The 22305-nt window shown below is 49.5% G+C and overlaps 1 protein-coding gene and 1 long non-coding RNA gene across 4 annotated transcripts in view; one reads left to right on the top strand and one right to left on the bottom strand.

The window, feature by feature from the left end:
- Positions 1 to 278: 278 nt before the first annotated feature.
- LOC100336909 (uncharacterized) lies at positions 279 to 8004 on the bottom strand. 2 transcript variants are annotated; one of them, XR_009492718.1, is made up of 3 exons: positions 7568 to 8004; positions 6425 to 6957; positions 279 to 6297 (listed from the first exon to the last, which is right to left on the bottom strand). It is a non-coding gene; the product is annotated as an uncharacterized lncRNA (long non-coding RNA). The 2 variants fall into 2 exon arrangements; XR_009492717.1 differs by lacking the exon at positions 7568 to 8004 and having other exon boundaries at positions 6425 to 7559.
- A 2423-nt stretch (positions 8005 to 10427) lies between these two features.
- Positions 10428 to 22305, top strand: part of GATA6 (GATA binding protein 6) — a 32372-nt gene continuing 20494 nt past the window's right edge. Inside the window, exons 1-4 of one of the 2 annotated variants that reach the window (XM_002697727.4) lie at positions 10428 to 10680; positions 12106 to 13271; positions 17467 to 17633; positions 21343 to 21468. In XM_002697727.4, the coding sequence (XP_002697773.3) occupies positions 12143 to 13271; positions 17467 to 17633; positions 21343 to 21468 (1422 nt within the window). In that variant the 5' untranslated portion in view covers positions 10428 to 10680; positions 12106 to 12142. Of the gene's footprint in view, positions 10681 to 11225; positions 11378 to 12105; positions 13272 to 17466; positions 17634 to 21342; positions 21469 to 22305 lie in introns of those variants that run through there. The other variant, XM_024984607.2, reaches the window with a different exon arrangement.

The raw sequence follows: 22305 nt of genomic DNA, 5'->3' as shown, positions 1-22305 counted from the left end.
GACTTCTCAATCTGGTGCCTTCTCGTATTGTGGAACACAAGCTGTAGGGTGTTCAGGCTTCCGTAGCTGTGGCTCCCAAACTCTAGCGCACCTGTACAGTAATTGTGGTGCAAGGGCTTAGTTGCTCCTAGGCATGTGGGAATCTTCCCAGACCAGGGATTGAACCCGTGTCTCCTGCTTTGACTGATGGATTCTTTACCACTGAGCCACCAGGGAAGCCCAAGTCTACTGTTCTTACCACCCTCTTTGTTACAGATGAGAAAAGTCACAAAAAGAGATATTGGGGAGCTTTTATAAGGACACACAAAGAGAGTGAGCTGCTGAGCTGGGATTTAAACGCAGACCTCCAGCTTTCAACCTCCACGGGAGAGTTTCATCTAGCCATAGTTCTCAGGTGTGGATGAAGTCTGCTGCTGGCCCACCAGCTCCACCACTGGGTAGGCTCTTTTCTATTCATGAAGACTTTTTCACTTCTGCCCAGAGCAAGCTGAGCTCTCTACAGAAAGGTGCCTTTGAAATGCACAGGTTGACAGCTTTATTTGTGGATCCACACTGTGGTTTTTGGCTAGAGTTGGCTGGGCATGGGCTATGTGGTTGTCAGTCTTTTAAAAAATGGTGTAATATTCCCACTGTTTTTGTTGGATAATTGCATGTCTTTAATTTGTGGGATTATAAACAGAGCAGTAACCTAGTTTAGGAGTAGCCAGAAAAAGTTATTTGATATCCACTAAGTCAAGTTTCTATTTTTAGACACCTCTGTAGAAGCGAATATTCTTACTATCAGGAAAGGAAAGCAACATCATAATATACTCTAATTGGCATCTCCTGACTGGATAGGTTAAAAAAAAAAAAAAGCCTTCGAAAGAACATAGGCAATAATTCAGCTTCTTTCTCTAATAGGTAAATATGATTTTCCTCTTAGATATTATGAGAGTTTAGGTTTTTTCAGAATATGAGCTTTAAAGGGGGGAAAATATCATACCTTTTAAAATTCATGGATTTGGAACAGTGATTAAAAAAAAAAAAAAAAAAAAAAAGACCTACCTAAATTTCTGCTTACCTTACTCATAAACTTCTGACTGTTGTTTAGTCGCTAAGCTGTGTCTGACCCTTTGGAACCCCAGGGCTGCAGCATGCCAAGCTTCCCTGTCTTCCACTATCTCCCAGAGTCTGCCCAAATTTATGTCCATTGAGTCAGTGATGCCATCCAACCATCTCATCCTCTGTGTCCCCTTCTCCTCCCACCTTCAATCTTTCCCAGCATCAGGGTCTTTTCCAGTGAGTCGGCTCTTCACATCAGGCAGCCAAAGTATTGGAGCTTCAGCTTCAGCATCAGTTCTTCCAGTAAATATTCAGGGTTGATTTCCTTTAGGATTGAGTGGTTTGATCTTCTTGCTGTCCAAGGGATTCTCAGGAGTCTTCTCTAGCATCACAATTTGAAAGTATCAATTCTTTGTTGCTCAGCCTTCTTTATGGTCCAACTAGGTTGAGATAAATGAAAACATTAAACTATGTAAAATATTTACTTATGTAGTAAATATGAAGTCCCCATAGAGTCACCATATTGGACATTCATAGTAAGTGACTGCTTTTTGTCACTGTTTTGTAATTTAGTTGACATGACATATTTGTAGGCAAAGAATAGATTATTTAGATTACATTTTCCACTGGAAGACCTTTAAATGGTTTGAAAACTTGAGCCTGATTTAACTGCTCTGTCTTTGAAGATGAATCATTCCTTTCATTTAGCACATTGGTATAGTATTTAGATTAACTAATAGGTTTGTATTTAGCCTGGCAGAATCCAAACAGCCAGATCAGATACATGCTCGTGGGCTTCCTGGGGCTCTAACAGAACTAAACACAGGGAAGAGGGCTCTAGTCACTGACTTATGATTAATGTGTGTAGAAAGTAATATTTCTACCCTTTTATGGATGGAGCAACTGAGGCATTGTGAGGTTAAGTGGCTTGCCCTCGATCATAAGGCTCTTTCATAGACCCAGGAAAACCATGGAGAGACATCCCTGGTGGTCCAATGGATAAGACTCCGTGCTCCCAAGGCAGGGGGTCCAAGTTTGATCCCTGGTCTGGGAACTAGATCCAGAAAGCCACAACTAAGACTGGCACAGCAAAAATAAATAAACAATAATAAATAATAATTAAATATATATCAATAATATTATTTATTATCTAAGTCAATAAATTATTATAATTTATTCATAATTAATAAATCTAATATTAATTGGTAATATTTAATAAATAAATGATTTTTAAGAAAAGAAAGAAAATTATGTAAGCTGACCAGGATTTTACATCTAATTCTCACCAACTGTAAAATCTGCAAGTTACCATTTCTGTTCCTTCACAGGCAGGTTACAAACTGAAAGTTAGAAATAAAATGAGAGGTTACATCACTTTTCAGGGGAAGGAAGCTACCAAGGTTCGCCTTGACTAACAGAGCTGACATGGGTGCTGTTGTTCCCTCTGTTGATCCCACATGGCTTCTGTCCATGAGGATTCAATCAGCCAGGGGACCGCTGGCCGGGGTGGGCGGCAGCAGACTGTAAATCTGGGAAGGCTGCAGCTCCTCAGGGTCTTGAACTTTATCAGGTTTGAATGTGTGATTGTGAAAGTAAAGAGCAGAGAAATGACAGCATTCAGTAAATCAAAAGGAGAGAAGATCAAGACTGTCAGAGACAAGAGAAAAACAGACTCTGGGCACAAACCCGGCTGGAGACCTGCACAGAGCGAAGACTTCTGTGTTCCCTCCAGATCTTGCCTCCTGAAAAACAAACCCCTTTTTATCTAGGAAACAGTATTCTTTGTTATGTCGCATGGATTTTTCTTTTTAAATTTTCATTACTGAGGTTTAGGTCTTGTTTTAGAAGATGGGATGCTATAAGAAAAAGAAAAAACATAAAGAAAGGAAATCAGTTGGAAAAAAGTCTGGAATGATCTAGATTTTCCTCTATCAATATTGAGGCCCCTAGCTTCTCTCTCATACATCTTTTTTTTTTTTATTCCTTAACAAAATGTGATTAATGTGGAGTAAGTCTGCATAAACAGCAATACGAAATTGAAAGGTAAAAAGCATAAGCGTAGTGAATGAGCAGGTCAATTTAATTAGTTCTCCCCCCATCCCTTATATCTAATGCCCATCCTCAAGTCTGCCTTCCTTCACGGCCCCAGCTGTTAATTTGCTCCTATCTCCTGCCAGAAAGAAGCTTCTAGGGAGGCAGTGTTGCTGAGGATTGAAGTTCTTGGAGCAGAGGACAAGGCTCAAGATTACTATCTTTGTCCAGTAGTCTGCTGCTGGCATTTGCAAGGGCGACAAGGAATTGCTCCTCTTAAAGGAAACAAAAAGAAGTAGATCTACGCTCGTATCACCCACCCTTCCTTTCCTATCATAATACGATAAGTAAGTCCCCACTGCTGTACAGAGAAAAAGCCCAAGAACCCTTGTGAATGGTGGGTCTCAAAGTTGAATGAGTGCTCAAAGTTCTTTTCTGGGAACTAATTTAGCTCCAGGGGGATAGGTGGGTCACCCCCTCAAATTGAAATCTGATGTAGTAGGTGTGACTTTGTTACAATACAGATATTGGTAATAGTTCACGATTACACAGCGCTTCTGATGTGCTGGGTCCCCTCAGCCCCTCACACATAAGAGCATTTTTAACCTCTCAACCATCCTGTAAGGGAGGTGCTTTTCTCAACCCCATTTTAAAGATGAGGAAACTGAGGCAGAGAGGTCAGGCAAGTTGTCTTGGTCCCTCAGCTAGGAAGGGGTGGAGTCATGACTCAAACAGGAAGGCTCACCCAAAGTCTGAGCTCCCTGGGCTCACACAGGATTCCCTCAGTGTGTAAGCTAGAGCAGACACCACCCTCCCTCCTTTTCATATGTTCATCATGAAGACTAGAGGAAAATCTGAGCGTGGGCACTTTTCTAGAGAAAGAAAAAAGGCTCAGACATCTCCCTCTATCTTGAAAGCTGTCTGTGGTACTTTGCCTAACCAGCTCTACAGAAGTGCCAACCTTCTAGACTGTAAACACTTCAGAACCAGTAGGTGCCTCTCTGAGTTCTTCTTTGCGCACTGCACACTCAGAACTGTTGGGCAAGGGCAGGAAACTGGAGGACTGCATACGGGCAGACAGCCTTTTGGTCTTAATTCTCTGCATATTTGCAACATAGCTGGAGAGGTCATATTTCTGGGTAGCAAATGCAGTACTTAAAAAAAAAATTTATTGAGCACTTTTTCCCCCCTTTGATTGAATCATGGAGGAGCATAAGTTACTTAGCAAATTTCCAAATGTCTATCATCTCCTTTTTCTGCTTCTCCAATGCCCCCTGCCCCACCAGAAAACCAGTCACAAAGGTCTCTAGGCTGAGACAGCTCTGGGTCAGTGGCACGGGATGCTGACCCTAGAAAGGGCATCACCTAAACACACCTAGTGATACCTGCAAAGTCCAGAGAAAGCCCAGGTTTCACCTGTCTAGTGGGATGGAAATTTCTGCATCTCTTTCATCTTCTTGAGACATAAATGGTCCCTTTCTGTCTGATGGTCTGATTTTTCCCACTTTTGGAGGCTGGGTGAGGGGTCAGGATTAGATGAGGTGAATGATCCTCACCTCAGAATTAAATGAGGTGGAGTTCACCTTATTTGAGTGAAGAGATGAGAAAAAAAGCATCTTTAATTCCTGGAGCCCAGCATGAGATGACAAACAGAAGCTGAAGATGCTCAACGGCCTTTTGAAATTGAGTCTTGTCTCTAACGCTGCCAGAGAAGAGACGATTGAAAGGGCAGAAGATGTGGGAAGAGGCCCCATAGCAGGGAAGCCAAGAGGGTTCTCAGCTTCTACCCCCAGTTTCTTGCCTTGCCATATTTCAAAGTGGTGCATGTGTGTTCGGTGGCTCAGTTAGGTCCGACTCTTTTGCGAACCGATGGACTGTAGCCCACCAGGGTCCTTTCTCCATGGGATTTCCCAGGCAAGAATACTGGAGTGGATTGCCATTTTATCCTCCAGGGAATCTCCCTCACCCAGGGATCAAACCTCCTGCATTGGCAGACAGGTTCTTTACAGCTGAGACAGCTGGGAAGCCCATTTCAAAGAGGTTAAAAAAGGCTTAGGTGGACCTGAAGTGTGGAGTCGTCATTCACTTAGGGGATGAAGCAGCGACTCAGTGGAGGAAACTGAAAACACAGCATCTGACTCGCACAGCCCAGTGTTCAGCCCTTGATCAGGAAATTGGATATTCTTTGCTTCACCTTTGGTGAAGGGGAAGGCATCACTCAGGGGCGGGCCTCAGCATGGCTGGCAATCCAAGGCTTTACGCAGTGATTACAGCAGTAATTAATGATAATATATACCACACTTCATAACCCAACTCAACTTGCGGATGCCTGAATATTCGGATTGTTGCCTCCCACGTGCACTGTCGTTCTGCCGTCCACACCCTCCCCATTAGCCTCCGTGTGATCCAGACGCCGGTCCCTTCCACACACTACATTTTGACTGGGGTTCAACAGGTCTGCTTCGGAGGATCATTGATGCGGTGTAACACTGCCCCTCAGCAAAACCGCAGAAGTGGGCGAGAGGTTAGGAGTGGTTTGGCTTTGTAGTATAAATTCAGCATCAACAAATAATTCAAATGGGAGCTAATTTGGGGCTTCCCTGGGGGCACAGACGGTAAAGAATTTGCCTGCAATGCGGGAGCTCCGCGTTCGATCCCTGGGTCCGGAGATCCCCTGAAGGAGGAATTGACAACCCACTCCAGTATTCTTGCCTGGAGAATCCCATGGACAGAGGAGCCTGGCGGGCCACAGTCCAAAGGGTCACAAAAGAGTTGGACACGATTGAAGCGACTTAGCATGCATGAGCTCGGTTTAGGTCTTCAGTCTAGTGCGGGGGGCGGGGGAGGGCACGTTTGGGGAGTCCAGCTCAGGCCTGGAGTCCCCGGCTCTCCCGGGTCCCCAGGGCCTGGCACTCTTCAGCCGGGCAGCGGCCGCAGGTCCCGCCCGGCCCATCCGAGGTCTGGGCCGCCAAGTGGGGACTGTCAGGGTGTCGGGACGCAAGCAGGCCTCGGGGAGGGAGGCCGGCGCCGGTGTGGAATGTCTTTATCGAGATGGAGACGCAAGCTTCTTCTTCGCTTCTTTAAGCGATCACGGAGAGACACCTTTCGATCTTTTGTCAGACATCTTGGCCCTTAATAGCTAAATTTATTTGGTTTAAAGCGGCCTGGGGAGAAGCAGCGAGGGAGAAAATCTTTCGTCGGTCATTGGGTGGCCTAGATAACAAGCTTTAAAAGAGAGAGGGAAGAAGAAAGTAAAAAGGTTAATGGATGAGGGGAGGGCTGGAAGGCGCCCAGCGTGGGGCTTTTACAACGACCCTCCCCCGGCCGCCCCCTTATCGCGGCCCTAACTTACCCGCGGCGGACGAAGTACATTAAGTCACGTAAACAGCGCGCGGAGAGGAATGCCACCGCGGTGACCTTTCGCGCGCCCACCTCCGCGCCGCGCTGGCGGCCGCCGGCGGCGCGCGGGGTCGGCGCGGGGCTGCGGGGCCGCGATCGCCAGCGCCTGGGGCCCGGAGCCCGGGACGCGGCGGCGGGCAGGGGGCTGGGGGGCCCAGGGCACAAGGTGGGGCCACCTCCAGGCTGCGCGCGGCCCACGCTTCCGCAGCCGCCGCCACCTGACGTTTCTAAGCAGTATTTCGGGCTTTTAGAGAATTAAAACAAAACAACAAACCCCATCACCATCACTGTCAGGACTCTCTGGGCGATGACCTGCGTCGGAGTGACAGCGGTGGAGTCAAGTCGGGGGGACGCGCCATCCCGACCCGGCGAGTGGGCCCAGGCGCTGGCGGGGTGGAGGGGGGTGCCGAGCTGACCCCGTGTCCTTCGCCCAGAGCGTCCCCGGGGCGGGAAGAAATATGGTACAAGCGAGAAGGTCCCATAAATCTGGTTTGAAAAATAAAAACCAAAACCAAAAAAGAAAAAAAAAAAACAAAAAACTCTCGAATTAAAACCATGCTGTTAAGTTAGAAATCGCACGTATTCATTTTCTTTCTGAAACGTCGCTGGAGCACCCGAGATCGGTGAAATGACAGAGGATGCGCTGCCGTTTGCGGGGGTGATCGCGCGTCCTCTCCGGGTCTCGCGGCTCCTCCGGAAGCGGCGCACGACGGCACCCCCCCCCCGCCACCCCCGCCGGCCCCGGTCACCCTTCCCCGTTTGGACGCCAGGCCCCCGCCCCCCGCCCGATTGGCGGCTGAGTTCGGCTGGATTCGAGTGGCGAAGAGCGGTGTGGCGCGCGCGGCCCAAATAAATCAGCCCTGGGGACAGGCCGCGCCCGGGAGCCAGCCCCCCTCCAGGGATGAGGAGGGCTGCTCGGGGAGGAAGGCTCGCTCCGGAGGGGCCACTCCCCGGGTCTAAATGATCCCTAGAGGAACGATTTCGTTCCAGATTAGCCAATCCCCAAGGAAGAGAGAGGCGTTAGGAAAAGAAAAGGAAAAAAAAAAAAGAAAGAAAGAAAGGAAAGGAAACAACTTCTAAGGACACGACCGTCTACCTGGAGCACTGTGGAGGCCTTCGCCAGCTCTTGCGGTGCCCTTCTTCCTCTGCGCCCCCTAATATCCCCCACTTTCCCGGACCAGCTGGGGCTCTCAGAGGAAGCTCAGAGCACCAGGCCTGGGGCCCCTGGGAGGGTGGCTTTGAAAATGTGCCGCTCCCCAGGGGTGTTGTCCCCAGGGCCAAAGTCGATGTGTTGGGAAAACTGCAAACTGGAAGGGTCAGGCAATCTGGCTTTCTGTCTGAATCAATTCCATGGGTCAAACAGTTTTATTTCTTAGTTAATTGGCAAGAAAAATAAAACTAGTCTTGAAAAAAAAATTTGTGACCTTGCAAGAGAGCAAACAATTACCTCCCTGCCCCCACCTTTGTTCTGAGTAATACTCAAAAGCAATCGGAGTTCTGGGGCGGGGGGCGGGGGGGGGGGGGAGGTGGGGGCGGGGGGAGTAAAATGTCAGGTCCTTTCTCTAGCCTTAGAAATCGCACATAGTGAAGTTGGTGTGCGTCCCGCCTCTCACCTCTAACCCGGCGGTGCGGGGGCCAGGGCACCCTCTCCCGGCTGCGGCGGAGTGGCAGGAAAAGCAGGTCTCTGGGGATCATCTGTTGTCCAAAGAAATTTACACGGTCACCCCCGTAATTGCAAATATAAAGAAATACACACAGCAGGAATCAGTTTCTTGCGGGTGGGGGGAGGGGGCTCGGTCTTTTTTGGGTTCAAACTTGGAGGTCATGACTCACAGCCTGTATTCCCAACTTAGCCAGAGGATTTATTTGTTAACTTGGTTTCATTAGAAATCACTTCACTGAGTATGTATTTTAAAAAAGAAAACTTTGCTTTTGAGAACAGACCTCAGAAACATTTAAGAACCCTTGGACTCAAAGAAAATCAAATGCCCACAACAGTTCTGTAACGGCTCACAGATAAGCTTTTGCAAAACTCAGTCTGCATAAAAATTAGGTCGGAACTCAGGTTAAAAAAAAAAAAAAAAAAGAAAGGCATTGGAAGCCCTGGTCGGAGCTAAGTGGACGGCGGACGCCGGGTTATCTGTTCGGGTAGATGCATTCGATCGAACCCAGGTTAAATTTTAAAGCCCCTGGATTCTGCTCCAGTCGCTAGTCTCCTTTCCAGAGTTTTCTGCCTTCAGTCTTTCGGAATTGCGGCCGCGCTGAAACTGGGAGCCGCCGCAGTGATCGGGGGGAGGTAAAGAGGAATGTAATAAAAGTGACTAAATTGGATGAGAACGGTTTATGGACCTTCTCGGTAGCAATTTGAAATTCAGAAGTGTTTAGCAGCAATTTATAACGAAGAAGGGGGGTGGGTAAAGAATCGCCGACTTTCTCCATTCGGTTCCCTCCTCCCTCGGGCTGCCAGGCCCTGTCCCCTTGTCCCCTAGGACTCACAGGTTCACAGTTACATCCAGAGGAAACATATATTTAGCCAGGAGGTCTCATGATCTCTAGAAACCCTATTTTACTAAGCCTCTACCTAACCTGGTTCAAATCTGCTAAGGTGCCTCTCCCTTCTCCAATTGGAAACACACACACATATATACAAAGACACACACACACTTCAGGGAGACTGACCTTTAGAAAATCATTTACTTCGATTTACCTAAAAAAAAAAAAAAAATTGTAAAAATCCATTCCCACAAAACAACTCCTCTTGCCCTAGTTAAAACTCTCTCTCTCTTGACAGCCTCCCGAGGTCACATCTGTTGGGAAAAATCCTTTTTGCGAGTGAAAGGGAGCGAGACATACATCACGGCTCCTGCCGAGGACGAACCTGCGGCCCCGCGACGCCCTGCTGACAGATCGGCGCTGATAACCCCGCGACGTTCATTTCCAGCCCCTCTGCCGGCCAAGGACCGTATCAGTTTGTACACGGTTGTGATAACCATTTGGAGGGAGCGAAGAAGGGGTGTGTATGTGAAGGCGGGGGCGTGGGGAAGAGGTATTTCTCGCTGGGACTGGGGAAGGTGACCCCCTCCTCTTGCCAACGACTTATCTGAGACTTACCTGAAGTTCTCCAGGGAAATTTCAGAGCAAACGGGACACCCAAACTCGGAGAGCACCTCCGGGCGCGACTGGCGTGGAAACCCCTTTCTACTCTGCGCACTTCATGGACTAACCTTTCGGTGCACCGTGACCCCGAATTAAAAGTTTCAGGTTAGCTGGGGAGTGCAGATGGGAACCTCCCGAAACTTCCCAGGAATTTAGCACATTTAGTAGCACAGAGATAGGGAGCTGGACATTCGAGTTCTTTCTTTCCTAGATCCCAGGAGAGAAGACTCCCGACGGCCACCACGACCTGAGTCCCAGAGTCTCGAGAAGAGATCGGGAGAGTTTAAGGTCGGTCACACACAACTGTGGAGCAAAAAAGCTCATTTACTGGGTCGAGAGGAGAGGGGAAGGCCGACGGAGGAAAGCACGGTCCCCCCCTTATTCGGGGGGAGCGCTGACCCCGGAGCTGGAGCGTCGCTCCGGCTGTGGTGGCTGCGTGGGGTTGTGCGTGGTCAACTCCTCCCGCGCCATCGCCCTCCCCTCCCCCCAACCCGCCCCCTTGAGAGCGCGTGTAACGGAGGGCGGAGGAATGGGTGTGGGTCGCCAGCCAGATCAGGCGTTCTGCCACCTCCGCCCCTCCCCCGGCGTCCCGGGGATCGGCGCCCCCTGGATGGACTGGCCTCCTGCTCCCAGGACGGCGCTCTCGGCTCAGCCCACACCCGCAGGCTGCGCGGGGCTCATTGTCTGCCGGGGCGGCGCGATCCCCTCCCCCCGCCTCTCGGCGTCCCCTCCCCACCCTCTTTTCTCTCCTCCCCTCTCTCCCTCCTCCTCCTCTTCACCTCCAGCGCCCAGCTGCTCGCAGAACGCAGTTCCGACCCACAGCCTGGCACCCTTCGGCGAGCGCTGTTTGTTTAGGGCTCGGTGAGTCCAATCAGGAGCGCAGGCTGCAGTTTTCCGGCAGAGCAGTAAGAGGCGCCTCCTCTCTCCTTTTTATTCACCAGCGGCACCGCGCAGACCCCGGACTCGCGCTCTCCTGCCGGCGCCCTCGGCCTCTCTCCGCGCTCGGGAGCACCCTCCGCCACGGCTGTTCTCCATGCGCAGCGCCCACCCGAGGTTCGGCTGCTTCTTCTCTTGCCCCAACTCCCTTCTTTCCTCCTCTGCACCTCCCCTCCCTAGTCGCAGGCCCCTCGGCCTCGGCTCTCCGGCCCTCTGCGGGCCGCGATCGGCTCCGGGGGTGTCTACCTTCTCCATTCCCGGCAGGCTCCCAGGTTCCCGGGACACCGCGGACCAACTTCTGGTGTCTTTTCCTCTCCCCGAAGCGCTTATCTGCGCTCAGCCTTATCTCAGAGTTATCTTGGCGCAAAGGGGCGGGAGCCGGCAGTCAGGCAGGCAGAGAATTCTTTCTTGCTATCTACCCCGGGTCTGTGTGTGGGTATTAATTTTAGTATGGTTATCTCCGATGAGCCGAAGCGATTTGAGGAAGCGGCCCCGAGAAGGCCAGTCCGGCTGCGTTCACCTCCTCCCTCCTCCACCCCCTCCCAGTCTCCCTGTCATTCTTCCTGCTCTCCCGTTTGGGGTGGCCTCGGCTCCGGGGCGGTCTCACGTCCCCCCACCCCACCCCACCCCACCCCCTTGCATTTCCCCCTCCTTTTCTCTGCACTCCGCTCCACCCCGCGACGTCCGATTGTGGAACGGTCTGGCCTTTCCGTGGCTGGGGATGACCGCGGGGTGGGCCGGGGTGGCCTGGCCGGCGTGGGCCAGCCGGCGTGAGCGCACGCGCTGGCGGCTGCATAGGCGAGCGGTACCTAAGGTGCGTGGCGCCGGGGACGTGGGGTGGGCAGGAGATTCCGGCCCTGCGGACATCCCGCACAGCCTGCGTGTCCCGAAGGTCTGAGACTCCGGTCTCCGCCCTGGCGCCCCACCTTCCCAAGTCTGGGTTGAATTTCACTCCGGGGCTCGCGTTCTGTCTCGTCAGCGCAGTCCAGGAAGCTCTGGGAAAGCCCGAGTAGGAGAACGCGGCGGTTTCGTTTTCAGGGGACAGGTTGCCTTCCCTACGCTAATGATTTTCACGCGGGCAGCCCTCACCCCCAGGCATTTCGGGCGAGCGACCGCGGTACGGAGGCAGGATAAGGCAGCGCAGACGCGCATGGCTCCTTAAAAAGTTCCTTTGTGTGCCATTGGCCGGGAGGGAGCCACTTTGGGGCGGAAGGAAAACCTCGGCCAGTCTCCCAGTCACCCCTGGAATCTGGCGCGCGAGGATGAAGGATGCTGCGTCGGGGGTGGGAAGGGAGCTAGAGGGGATCCAAGCCTTGCGCGTGAGGAGGAGCGGGTATCCTGGCCCTGGGAGGACCCTGCGGCGGCTGCGCAGGCTCCATGCTCCTTCCCCACCCCTGGAACCCGGGGCTGAAAACGGGATTTTTGAGGAATTTCATTAGCTGGAGAGAAGAGTGGAGGTGAGACGCGGTGCAGCCCGCGCTTTGATAAGTCCTTTTAAAATTTTCTCTTCTCGACCCTGTCTCCCTCCCCATCTTGTCTCAGGAGCTAAAAGTCAGCTTGCAGCGGCGCCGGACCGTGGATGGCCTTGACTGACGGCGGCTGGTGCCTGCCGAAGCGCCTTGGGGCCGCGCCCCCTGCGGACGCCAGCGACTCCGGAGCCTTTCCAGCGCGGGAGCCCTCCACGCCGCCTTCCCCCATCTCCTCCTCTTCTTCCTCCTGCTGCTCTCGGGGTGGGGAGCGCGGCCCCGGCGGCGCCAGCAACTGCAGGACGCCGCAGCTCGACACGGAGGCGGCGGCGGGACCCACGGCCCGCTCGCTGCTGCTCAGTCCCTACGCCTCGCATCCCTTCGGGGCTCCCCACGGACCTTCGGCGCCGGGGATCTCGGGCCCCGCGGGCGCCCTGTCGAGCTGGGAGGACCTACTGCTCTTCGCTGACCTCGACCAAGCGGCGACCGCCAGCAAGCTGCTGTGGTCCAGCCGCGGCGCCAAGCTGAGCCCTTTCGCGCCCGAGCAGCCGGAGGAGATGTACCAGACCCTCGCCGCCCTCTCCAGCCAGGGGCCTGCAGCTTACGACGGCTCGCCCGGCGGCTTCGTGCACTCGGCGGCTGCAGCCGCTGCAGCCGCGGCCGCCGCGAGCTCCCCGGTCTACGTCCCCACCACGCGCGTGAGCTCCATGCTGCCCGGCCTGCCGTACCTACAAGGGGCGGGCGGCGGGCCCGCCAATCACGCGGGGGGCGCGGGCGCGCACCCCGGCTGGCCCCAGGCCTCGGCCGATAGTCCCCCGTATGGCAGCGGAGGCGGCGCGGCGGCCGGAGGGGCGGCGGGGCCCGGCAGCGCCGGCTCGGCCGCGGCGCACGTCTCGGCGCGCTTCCCCTACTCTCCCAGTCCGCCCATGGCCAACGGCGCGGCCCGGGACCCCGGGGGCTACGCGGCGGCCGGCGGTGGGGCCGCGGGCGGCGTGAGCGGGGGCGGCAGCGGCCTAGCGGCTATGGGCGGCCGCGAGCACCAGTATGGCTCGCTGTCGGCCGCGCGGCCGCTGAACGGGACGTACCACCACCATCACCACCACCACCCGAGCGCCTACTCGCCCTACGTGGGGGCCCCGCTGACGCCCGCCTGGCCCGCCGGACCCTTCGAGACCCCGGTGCTGCACAGCCTGCAGAGCCGCGCCGGAGCCCCGCTCCCGGTGCCGCGCGGCCCCGGCACAGGTAAGGGGCAGGGTCGCGCCGTGGCGTGCTGGTTGGAGGGCGCGAGGCGGGTGTGGAACAGCGTTTTGAACTGGGCCCTGTTTCCGGGGCTCTCCTGGTGTGGATGCCCGGAGTCTGGCCGCGTTGCGATGGGCTTCTTTGCACGAGAGAGACTAGATGCGCCGGTACGCCTCAGTCCAGGGACTGCAGTGGGCCGTTGGGAAAAGTGAGCCCAGGAGGGACCTGGCAGGGCCTGAGCCTGGTCGCAGACCTCAGTTTTCCCGGTGGAGGCGTGGGACTCCCATTTGGGAGGGTGATTTTAGGCGAGTGCTGAGCGTGGCAATCACCCTCTCCTCAGATACAGTCGTACGCAATTCAGCTCTCCAAAGATCGAGAGTTGAGTGTGTTTTTCTCAAGGAGAGTGTTTTTATTAAAAGAGCCCCACGGTGGAAAAGGACCTCGTTGGCATCTCCCTGCGACTCCTTGGGAGGGAAGGCAGAGAGGTCAGCCTCGTGACTGTCCCGAGGGAAAGCTGGTGGAAGGGCCCTTTCGCTTGGCATCAGCAGGCGGGGTGTCTGCGGCTGCTGCTCCCGTCTGCGCCCCACCCCCAGGCTGGGACCAGGGGTACCCCAGCACCCACACCTATTCCTCCGCCAGAGTGCACGCCAGTAATTTTTCAGTTTCCAATCCCACTCATGCTTTCCATTCCAGTGTCTGGGGGCAGTTTGGGGTGAGCTGGGAAGAGTTGTCAAAATTCCTGCAAATGCGCGCTCTTGAAGAGCGGTTGTCCTGCTCAAGCTGGGAGGGTGTGAACTGTTGTCTGGCCCGACGGAGGGGTTTTGGCTTCTTTCCTCAGCCGCAGGGTTCTGGATCCTTCTTCGTGCTTTCAGGGGTCTGTCTTTGTATTTCACGCGTTTGCTATAACTTGACAGTTTCCTAAGACCAAAAAAAACAAAAACAAAAAACTTTTGGCCCATTGCTTCTTTAAAGGGGTGTTGTGGGTGTCAGAAGGTGGCAAAGACAAGGAGGCCTTTCACCCTAAGTTATCCCACCTGGGATTCGCACTCCCCAGGGCTGGACTCCTCATTTAGGACTTTTAGGGGTCCTAGTTAGTGAGGGTCAAGTGAGGCACAGCCAGTCTTGTGCTCAGGGACAATCTGGGAATGCCAGTGGCCTGAAGGTGAAGGATCTGACTTGAATCTCCCTCTCTCAGTAACATTGGGCCGAAAATCCTTAAAGTCTGTGGGTCTGGGAGTAGAGTGGGGGTGGGGAGGGACCCCGTTCAGGTTTGGAGACTGCATAGAACAGAGCCAGGTCACCCTTGCTGCTGCATGGGGACCCATGTCTGGCTCCTGGGAGCAGAGAGACTGGGAGACGAATCTTCAAAGGATGGGGAGGAGATGGTGGTTGGGGTGTGAGGCGCTTGTCAAGTCAGGAATCCAGCAGGGAATCCGAAAGGTTGTGTGAATTGGGTTGGGGGCAGTTCTGCCGGCCTGACGGGACACACCTTACCTGACCTCCATTTCCCTTTGCCCCATTTCAGCATTTCACGGGACAGAGGAAGAGCAGCAGTCCAGAAGGCAGTATGGGAGTCTTGGGATGTTTAAACTGACTGGTTCTGTGAAGAAAACCCTTTTAGAGGGGTTGGGTGCAGTTACAGACAAGTTATAAGTTATTTCATTTTAAACGTAGTTTATCCTTTCACTGTTTTTTTTTGCTTTCTGGGTAGATGCTGCAAAGTTAGAAAAGTCTTGTATAGATTCAGAGTGTGTGTGTGTGTGTGTTTAAAGGAGAGGGGCTTAGGAACACCTAACTTTTGTGTAAAGAGTATTTTAAGAAGGCAGGAAGCTGCTGAGAATAAGCCAGTCTGGGAGCTGGGGAGACGAATGACCCTAATTTTGCTTGTCCCCACAGGTATTCCCCTGCTAGAGAGACCTTGACCCCCAGCCCCTCTCCTCCCAGGTTCCTTATTCTCTGCTTCTCCACTCTGATTAAAAAAAAAAAAAAAATGGAGGCATTCTTTTAACTGATTTGAGTGGATGGCAGGGCTCAGTGCTAAGGCAGGGGTGTGGTTGGGTGCTCTGGGAACCTGGTGTGTCCACCTCTCCCTGGTGCTGGTGGGTGTGTGGTGGGGAGGCTGGGGGTGAGCTCTGTCCCCAGAGGCCAGTGCTGTTCCAAGCTGCTGCTGAATTGGGTTCCATTCTCAGTCTGGGGATGACTTCACCCTTCTCCTCAGAGTCTGTCACTCCCCGGGGCACCCAAAGCAGACAAGTTAGGATGAATAGGGGGCCTATTGGGGGCCTGTTGGTGAGAGAGCTTCCAGCACAGTTGGATTTTGTGCTTTATAAAAAGTTGCATTTTGCTTATAAAATCGAAGCTACCCAACAAGGAGCGGGAAAAGTATGGAGGGAATGGGAGCTGTAGATTTCACTTACTTAAAAATAGGTAAACTTCCTAAATTTTATTTATCCAAGCAGGGCTTTACATTTTGTCTCTAGGTTTTCAGCCGACCAAAGAGATTTACCTGGGGCGCTCACAGTCTTCTATTGGGAGTTTCTTTATTGTTCCCAGCCTGTGAGGAGGCCAGGCGTGGGGCTGGGTTCTCCAGGGAATGCCCCACTTCTCCATGGAGAGGGGCTCTGATAGGTAACATTTTAAAGTCAACAACAAAGACAAATACCTTGTTTAACTTCAGTGTCCTTGAAGTCCTGAGCATTTTACTGATTACCGTAGTCAATAGTGGCTTTTAGGGCGGAGAAGAATAAATCTCTGTGATGTGTTCTAAGTTGCAGTATCCCCATGACAACTTTGAACTGGGGTTATGGGGGTGCTAGTTTCTTTTAAATTTATTTCTTGAGGAGGAAGGAAACTTGTTTTGCAGGGAAAATAATATTAATTGAATTAAAGATTTTTGTGTATCCAAATCAGACTGAAATATCTTTACAAAAGCTGATGGTAGACACAAGCTATAAACCAACCACTGACAAATAGAAAGAATAGAAAGTTTTGCTAACATAGTCTTCAAATAAATTCTAAAGTGTCATGTTTATTTACTTTAAAATTTGATTCAAAATGCCCCTTGAAGAAAGCCAAATTGTAACATTTAAATTTTGTGTAATATAAATAACTCTAAACAGTTACTTTAAAGGAAATATTTTCAAAAGTACTTGATAAGTACCCATCTCACTTTAGTTAATTGTTCATATTTAGCTGATTTAAGGGAAAGTAATAAATGTTAAAATCATTTACTCTAAAGGCTTTTTTTTTAAGTTAGCAGGTTTAGGTTAATTATGAACTTTGGAAAACTAAGCAAACAGTAAAATGACAAATACTAATTTAAATAGATGACATAAGTTTAAATTTTAGTGTAGGAAAGTAGGAAAAACTTTGATTTAGCACTGGAATAGTGCTGGTAATTTTCTGAATCCATTCAGTATCGACCATTTGTAGAAATTTTGTAGACTGTAGCAATTAGACCCATTTTAAAATCGTAATATTTTAGTGTTTGGTTTTTGTGACATGAAAATTAAACTAACATTCATCTCTGTTCTTACTAATTTCTTACTGCGTTTCCCCCCCAGGAGTCATTATTAATTAATTGGTAAAAGTGCTCAAGAACAATATTTCTAATTTCAGTTGTCTATTCTTTATGGAGGAAAAGGAAGAGTGGTGGTAGCCATAGCAAATACTTTCAAAAAATTACTTGAGATAAAAGAAGACAGCCTTGTTATGTCCCGGGGTATTTGCGGGGATATTTGCGGGTGGGGCCTGGGGTGAACGATCACTGTTAATACTGCAAAGCTTACTCGGGTTTTGGCAAGTGGTGTATTGTAATTATGATGGATTTCAGTTTTGAAAAGCTTGGGAACAGCGGGAAAGGAGAGGTCAGGGGGCCCACACCGACCACCCCAAGGCTCATCTCAATTCCGAGGTCCTTGGGGAGACGGAAGGCGGATGATCCGGGCCGGGTTTCTAGCTCTGTCACCGGACTTTGCAGGGCTTTGCACGGGGCGCGCCCAGGGGTGCAGAAGTATTGGACAAATAATGGGTCAACAGATCGGTCGCGGTGACATCAACAGCCGGCTCCCGGCCGGGCCGCCGAGCAGAAAGGCGCGGGAGCGGGCTCGGGGGACTCTGGGTGCGGGTTTATAGGGTTCGCGGGGTCGGGCGGGCAAGCGCGCGCGCGGTGGGACCTCACCGGCCTCTCGTCCCGCAGACCTGCTGGAGGACCTGCCCGAGAGCCGCGAGTGCGTGAACTGCGGCTCCATCCAGACGCCGCTCTGGCGGCGCGACGGCACCGGCCACTACCTTTGCAACGCCTGCGGTCTCTACAGCAAGATGAACGGCCTCAGCCGGCCCCTCATCAAGCCGCAGAAGCGCGTGGTGAGTGCGGGCGCCGCCTTCCCCCGCGGCCCGACCCGGAGCCGCGCGCTGCCCGCGGGGCCCGGGTGTCCCCGCCCGACCCGGCCCGCACCTGTGCCCGCGGCCTACAGCGGACCCGAATTGGGGGTCCCGGGTAGTTTTAGCGCCCACTGGGGCAGATCGTCCCCGAAACTAGCCAAAGGGGAATGAAGGCAGCCCTCTGCTCAAATTCACACAGAGAGTGACATCCTTAAATAGGAGAAAAAAAAAAAAAAAGGAAGGTGTGGTGTGCTACTGTCTTTTTTTAAAAAGTACCAACCCCCTATCTTTACACATCTCTAGATGTACTTGCAAATGCACTGAAATAATTTTGGAAGGAGATCCAAGGAATGAGTAATGTTAGTAACCTCCAGGGAGAGAAACAGACTACAGCCCCAGATCAAGTGAAGGTTTCTTTTCACTGTGGACTCTTTGGTTTGGAGTCGATTCTTGAGGAGATCTAGCTCCTCTGTAACATCCCGTAAAATGTATGTTAAAATGGAACCCACCGCCCTCTTGTCCCCAAGGCTCGACTTGAATCCCTTTGACTCTGTCGTTTCCACCTCCGGGCCCCGTCCACCTCTTCAGATTAGTTTTAGCTCCAAATTCCATCCGTCCTTTGGATTGTCCTTGAGTCTAGTGAAAAATTTATTTACTCTAACTTTTGTTATTTTGAAATCTGGCTGTTCAGAGAACTACTGTTCATAGAACTTGAGGGGAAAAATGCAGTCTGCACATTTTTCTCAAGTAGAAGATTTTCACCATCCCAACACATTTCACTATGATTTAAAGTGTGGGAATTCTGATTTTCTTCAGGGATTAATCTCTTATTGTCCCCTGTGTTTTTAAGAAGGAAAGGGTATTTACTGCTGTTCTGATTAGAGAAAATAAATGAAAGCTTTCACACGCCCCACTGTAAGGCTAACATTTGTTTAGCCAAGTACTCATACTCTAATACCTTTTAAAGTAAAATATTTTACAGTTAGATGCCAGACATCTTAAGTATCCAAGTAATTTATTTAATTGTTATACTCTAATTAGCAGGAACAAATGCTACACATGTTGTTTGTGTTAAATAGATTAGAGTGAAATTGCATCACAATGTGAGTCTGCCACCTTAAAGAGAAGCAATTAGTTTTATGGTTGTTTTGTTTTTAATGCATTTAAAATAAAGTGGCCGAGGTTAATTTAATGAGTGTATGTGCCTTAAACTTGTTAGTCACCCGCAGCTTAGACTTTGCTTCAAAGGGCATCCTTAACTTCTGTGCCTGACTCCCTGTGTTTTTTCATTTTTCTTACATGCATCGTATTTTAAAAGTACTGCTGGTAAATATTCCAAGGAAGTTCCTTGACTTCATGCATTAGCCAATGTATGCACAATGAAAGAGATGATTATTTTTTTGGAAAGGCACATTGAACAGAGTCCTGATTGAGCCCGGAAAGGCAACATTTTCTCAAGATTTAGCAAAACGCTGGCAGAATACTAGCCATTTCGTTTCTAGTGGCATTTTAAATTTGATCTGTTAACATCCATATTTAGAGAGTGGCCTTAGTTTTGTGCACTTACCAGTAAAAATGACTGTTAACAGGAAACACAAAACCCAGTTTTAACATCTCTGAATCTATTAGTTTTCCTTCTGTATGGCAGGTGTCTTGGCAGTGACCAAGGTCCGACAATGTGCTTTGTAAATGGGTTATAAATGATACCAATTGAAGGGTGTGTCTATCAATTAGTTCTCCTGTGGGCTTCTTATTTATGGTTTTGCTGGGTCTAGTTAGTTCTCAGACATAGAATGTTGAACCCAAGTTTGTTTAGCTAGCAGTACAGGACCAATCACAGTGAATTTGAACTTGTAATACATTGCAAAATAAGAGATTTATGGTGTAACCTGAATTCCTTGTTAGTGATGAATATAACTGAGATCGCTTGTTACAAGAAACTTTTATAACCTGCTCACCTTTATTTCACATGTTTATGGGGACTGGCTTCACTTATGATCTGCAGTTGACAGTCATAAAGTTCTTTGTTATAATGGCAAATTCTGATAACAAGTTTGCCTCACATTGGCTCCAAATTCCACTGCAAACTATCATAAATGACCTGTTTATAAAATGAACTTTCCTGTCCCTAATTTACTTATTTCATATTTATGAAGAGAGAAAGGATTGCTCTTCTGGGAAATTATTCTCTTTTACGGATAAAGAAAAAAAAAAAAAAAAAAAGAAGCAGCAGCCCTGAGGTGTAAGAGTTCATGTTTTCATCATTTTAACAAAGCAAGTTCCCAAATAGTTCTGTCAGCCAAACATACTTGTTTCCACCAAAGTCAAAGTGATTCTTTCTTAGCACCGACTTCTTAAAAATGTGGCAGTGCTAAGAGGCTTCCCAGTGTCTCTTTGGTTTTACAACTTGTCTGTAAAGAGTATGCTGTAGCAATAACAACAGGACGTGAGTTGTAAAAACAAAATTCAATTTTTAGCTTTTGACTTTGCCAACAAAGATTTTGAAAATCTCTGTCTTTTAATCTGAATAGTCAGTGCATGCTCAATCTGTGTTTTTGTCGTCTATTCTTCATAACTTTTCTTAAATTAATCATCACAGCCAACTTCCCTAATTCTGTATCTTTCAACTTGTTTTGGTCCCTGGATTTTCCCCATAGGTTTTTGGTTTTTTTTTTTTTAACTGAAGTCATAGCACATTTTTAAAGTTGCCTATCTAGGTAATCGAAAAGCAAACTTAGATTTTTGTCATTCTAGGTAAGAACTTAGACTAGCTTAAAAAGCCCCTCTTTATAATTCACACATAATAGTTTAGAGGAGATAAACTCCACATAAGGATGTTATGGGTATAAAGGAAACATAGAAATCAGAGTGACAGACAGTTGACCTTTTCTGACAAATTTAACCCTTTGTACTGAGAAAGAAAAAGCAGCCCACTCCAGTATTCTTACTTAGAGAATCCCAAGGACAGAAGAGCCTGGCAGGCTATGGTCCATGGGGTTGCAAGAGGTTGACACGATTTTATTGACTAAAGCACCGCCACCACGTGAGGAAAAGTTCTATACCGACAGGGTAAATCAAATATAGCAGCACCGCCAAGACAAGGCCGGCACTAACACAGTGTTGTAGAATTCGCTTGTCCTTTGGAGAATGGATAATACAGAAAATTCAGGCAATAGGTGATCATGATGATAATTAATGAGATGTATTAAAATATGTTTCTTTACAAAATTTTTTGGTGCATCTTCCAAAATTCATTTCTATTAATATATATAGGCTTTTCTACAGTTTCTGGTTTATTCCTCTGCACATTCTGAGAAATAGACCTGGTTATCTGAGTTTTCAGATGAGGCAGAGACTCCCCAAAGCCACTTAACACATTGGCAGGCAGTTTATGACTGCATTTCTTTACTCAGACCTCTGACAACAACAGTGAGCGCAGGCATTGGCCAGTATTGTGACTGCTCTAATCTATGCTAATGAGCTGGGGCAGATCAATTGATCTGTATTAGATGGGCACACTTTGGTCCAGGAAGGTCAACCTAATTACACTTCAAGGGTTTTTTTTTTTCCCTCAAGGGGGACTGCTCAACCAGGTACATGCTTGTTGCTGGCAGGGACACGACACGTTGACGTGTGTAGCATATATGTGAAAAGCACTTACGTCTGTCCACTCTCTTGTGCTGCTTTCTAGCCTTCCTCCCGGCGGCTTGGATTGTCCTGCGCCAACTGTCACACCACGACCACCACTTTGTGGCGCAGAAACGCCGAGGGCGAGCCTGTGTGCAATGCCTGTGGACTCTACATGAAGCTCCATGGGGTGCGCCACCTACTCTGCTCTGTGTATACACCTTCAGTGTCTCGTTTGTACTCAGTCTCAGCTTAAAAAAATCAGCAGGGGAGAGGGCATGGAGGTGAAGGATCTGATTTTTGTATACACACGTTTGTGAATCTAGGGGTCTGTTAATTATTCTAGAACTATTATCATACCGGTAAGAAACAAAAAATGATGCCAGTTAAACTTATACACGTCCATAGCCAGACATCCAGATTGTAGAAACACAAAAAGGTGGGAAATGTGCATTTTAGAACTGATAAGATGGTAGTAATCTTTTTTTAAAAAAAACTGTAAAATTGAAGTCTAGTTGATTTATAATGTTGTTTCAGATGTACAGCAAGTGATTCAGTGATCCATATGTGTGTGTGTATTCTTTTTCAGATTCTTTTCCCTCTTAAGTTATTAAAGAATGTTAAGTATAGTTCCCTGTGCTATACAGCAGATCTCTTTGTTATCTATTTTGTATATAGTAGTGTGTGTATTTTAAAAAGCTGTACACATAAAAAGAAGAAAGCATGGAACCTACTAGAAATGGACACTAACTAGTTTATAGCTTAAAAATGTGAATGCAGTCAAATACATCTATACAGAAGAGTCATAACATTGGATAGCTCTAGTTAAAAAGATGTTGCATTTTAAGCATAGCACAAGATATTATAAAATATGCCAACTTTTAAAAGAAAAATAACCTTGGTATATGTAGAAAGAAGAATTCACGATCTCTTTGAAATAAAAATAAGTAATTCGGTGGTTTCACTCTGTAATTAAAAGTTGTTTAAAACAATAAACGTTAAGTTGAGGGAAGAGATTCTACCTGGC

The sequence above is a fragment of the Bos taurus genome, chromosome 24, assembly GCF_002263795.3.
Source record: "Bos taurus isolate L1 Dominette 01449 registration number 42190680 breed Hereford chromosome 24, ARS-UCD2.0, whole genome shotgun sequence".
In the NCBI taxonomy this organism is placed as follows: Eukaryota; Metazoa; Chordata; class Mammalia; order Artiodactyla; family Bovidae; genus Bos; species Bos taurus.
This window is presented reverse-complemented; position numbering and strand designations above follow the sequence as displayed.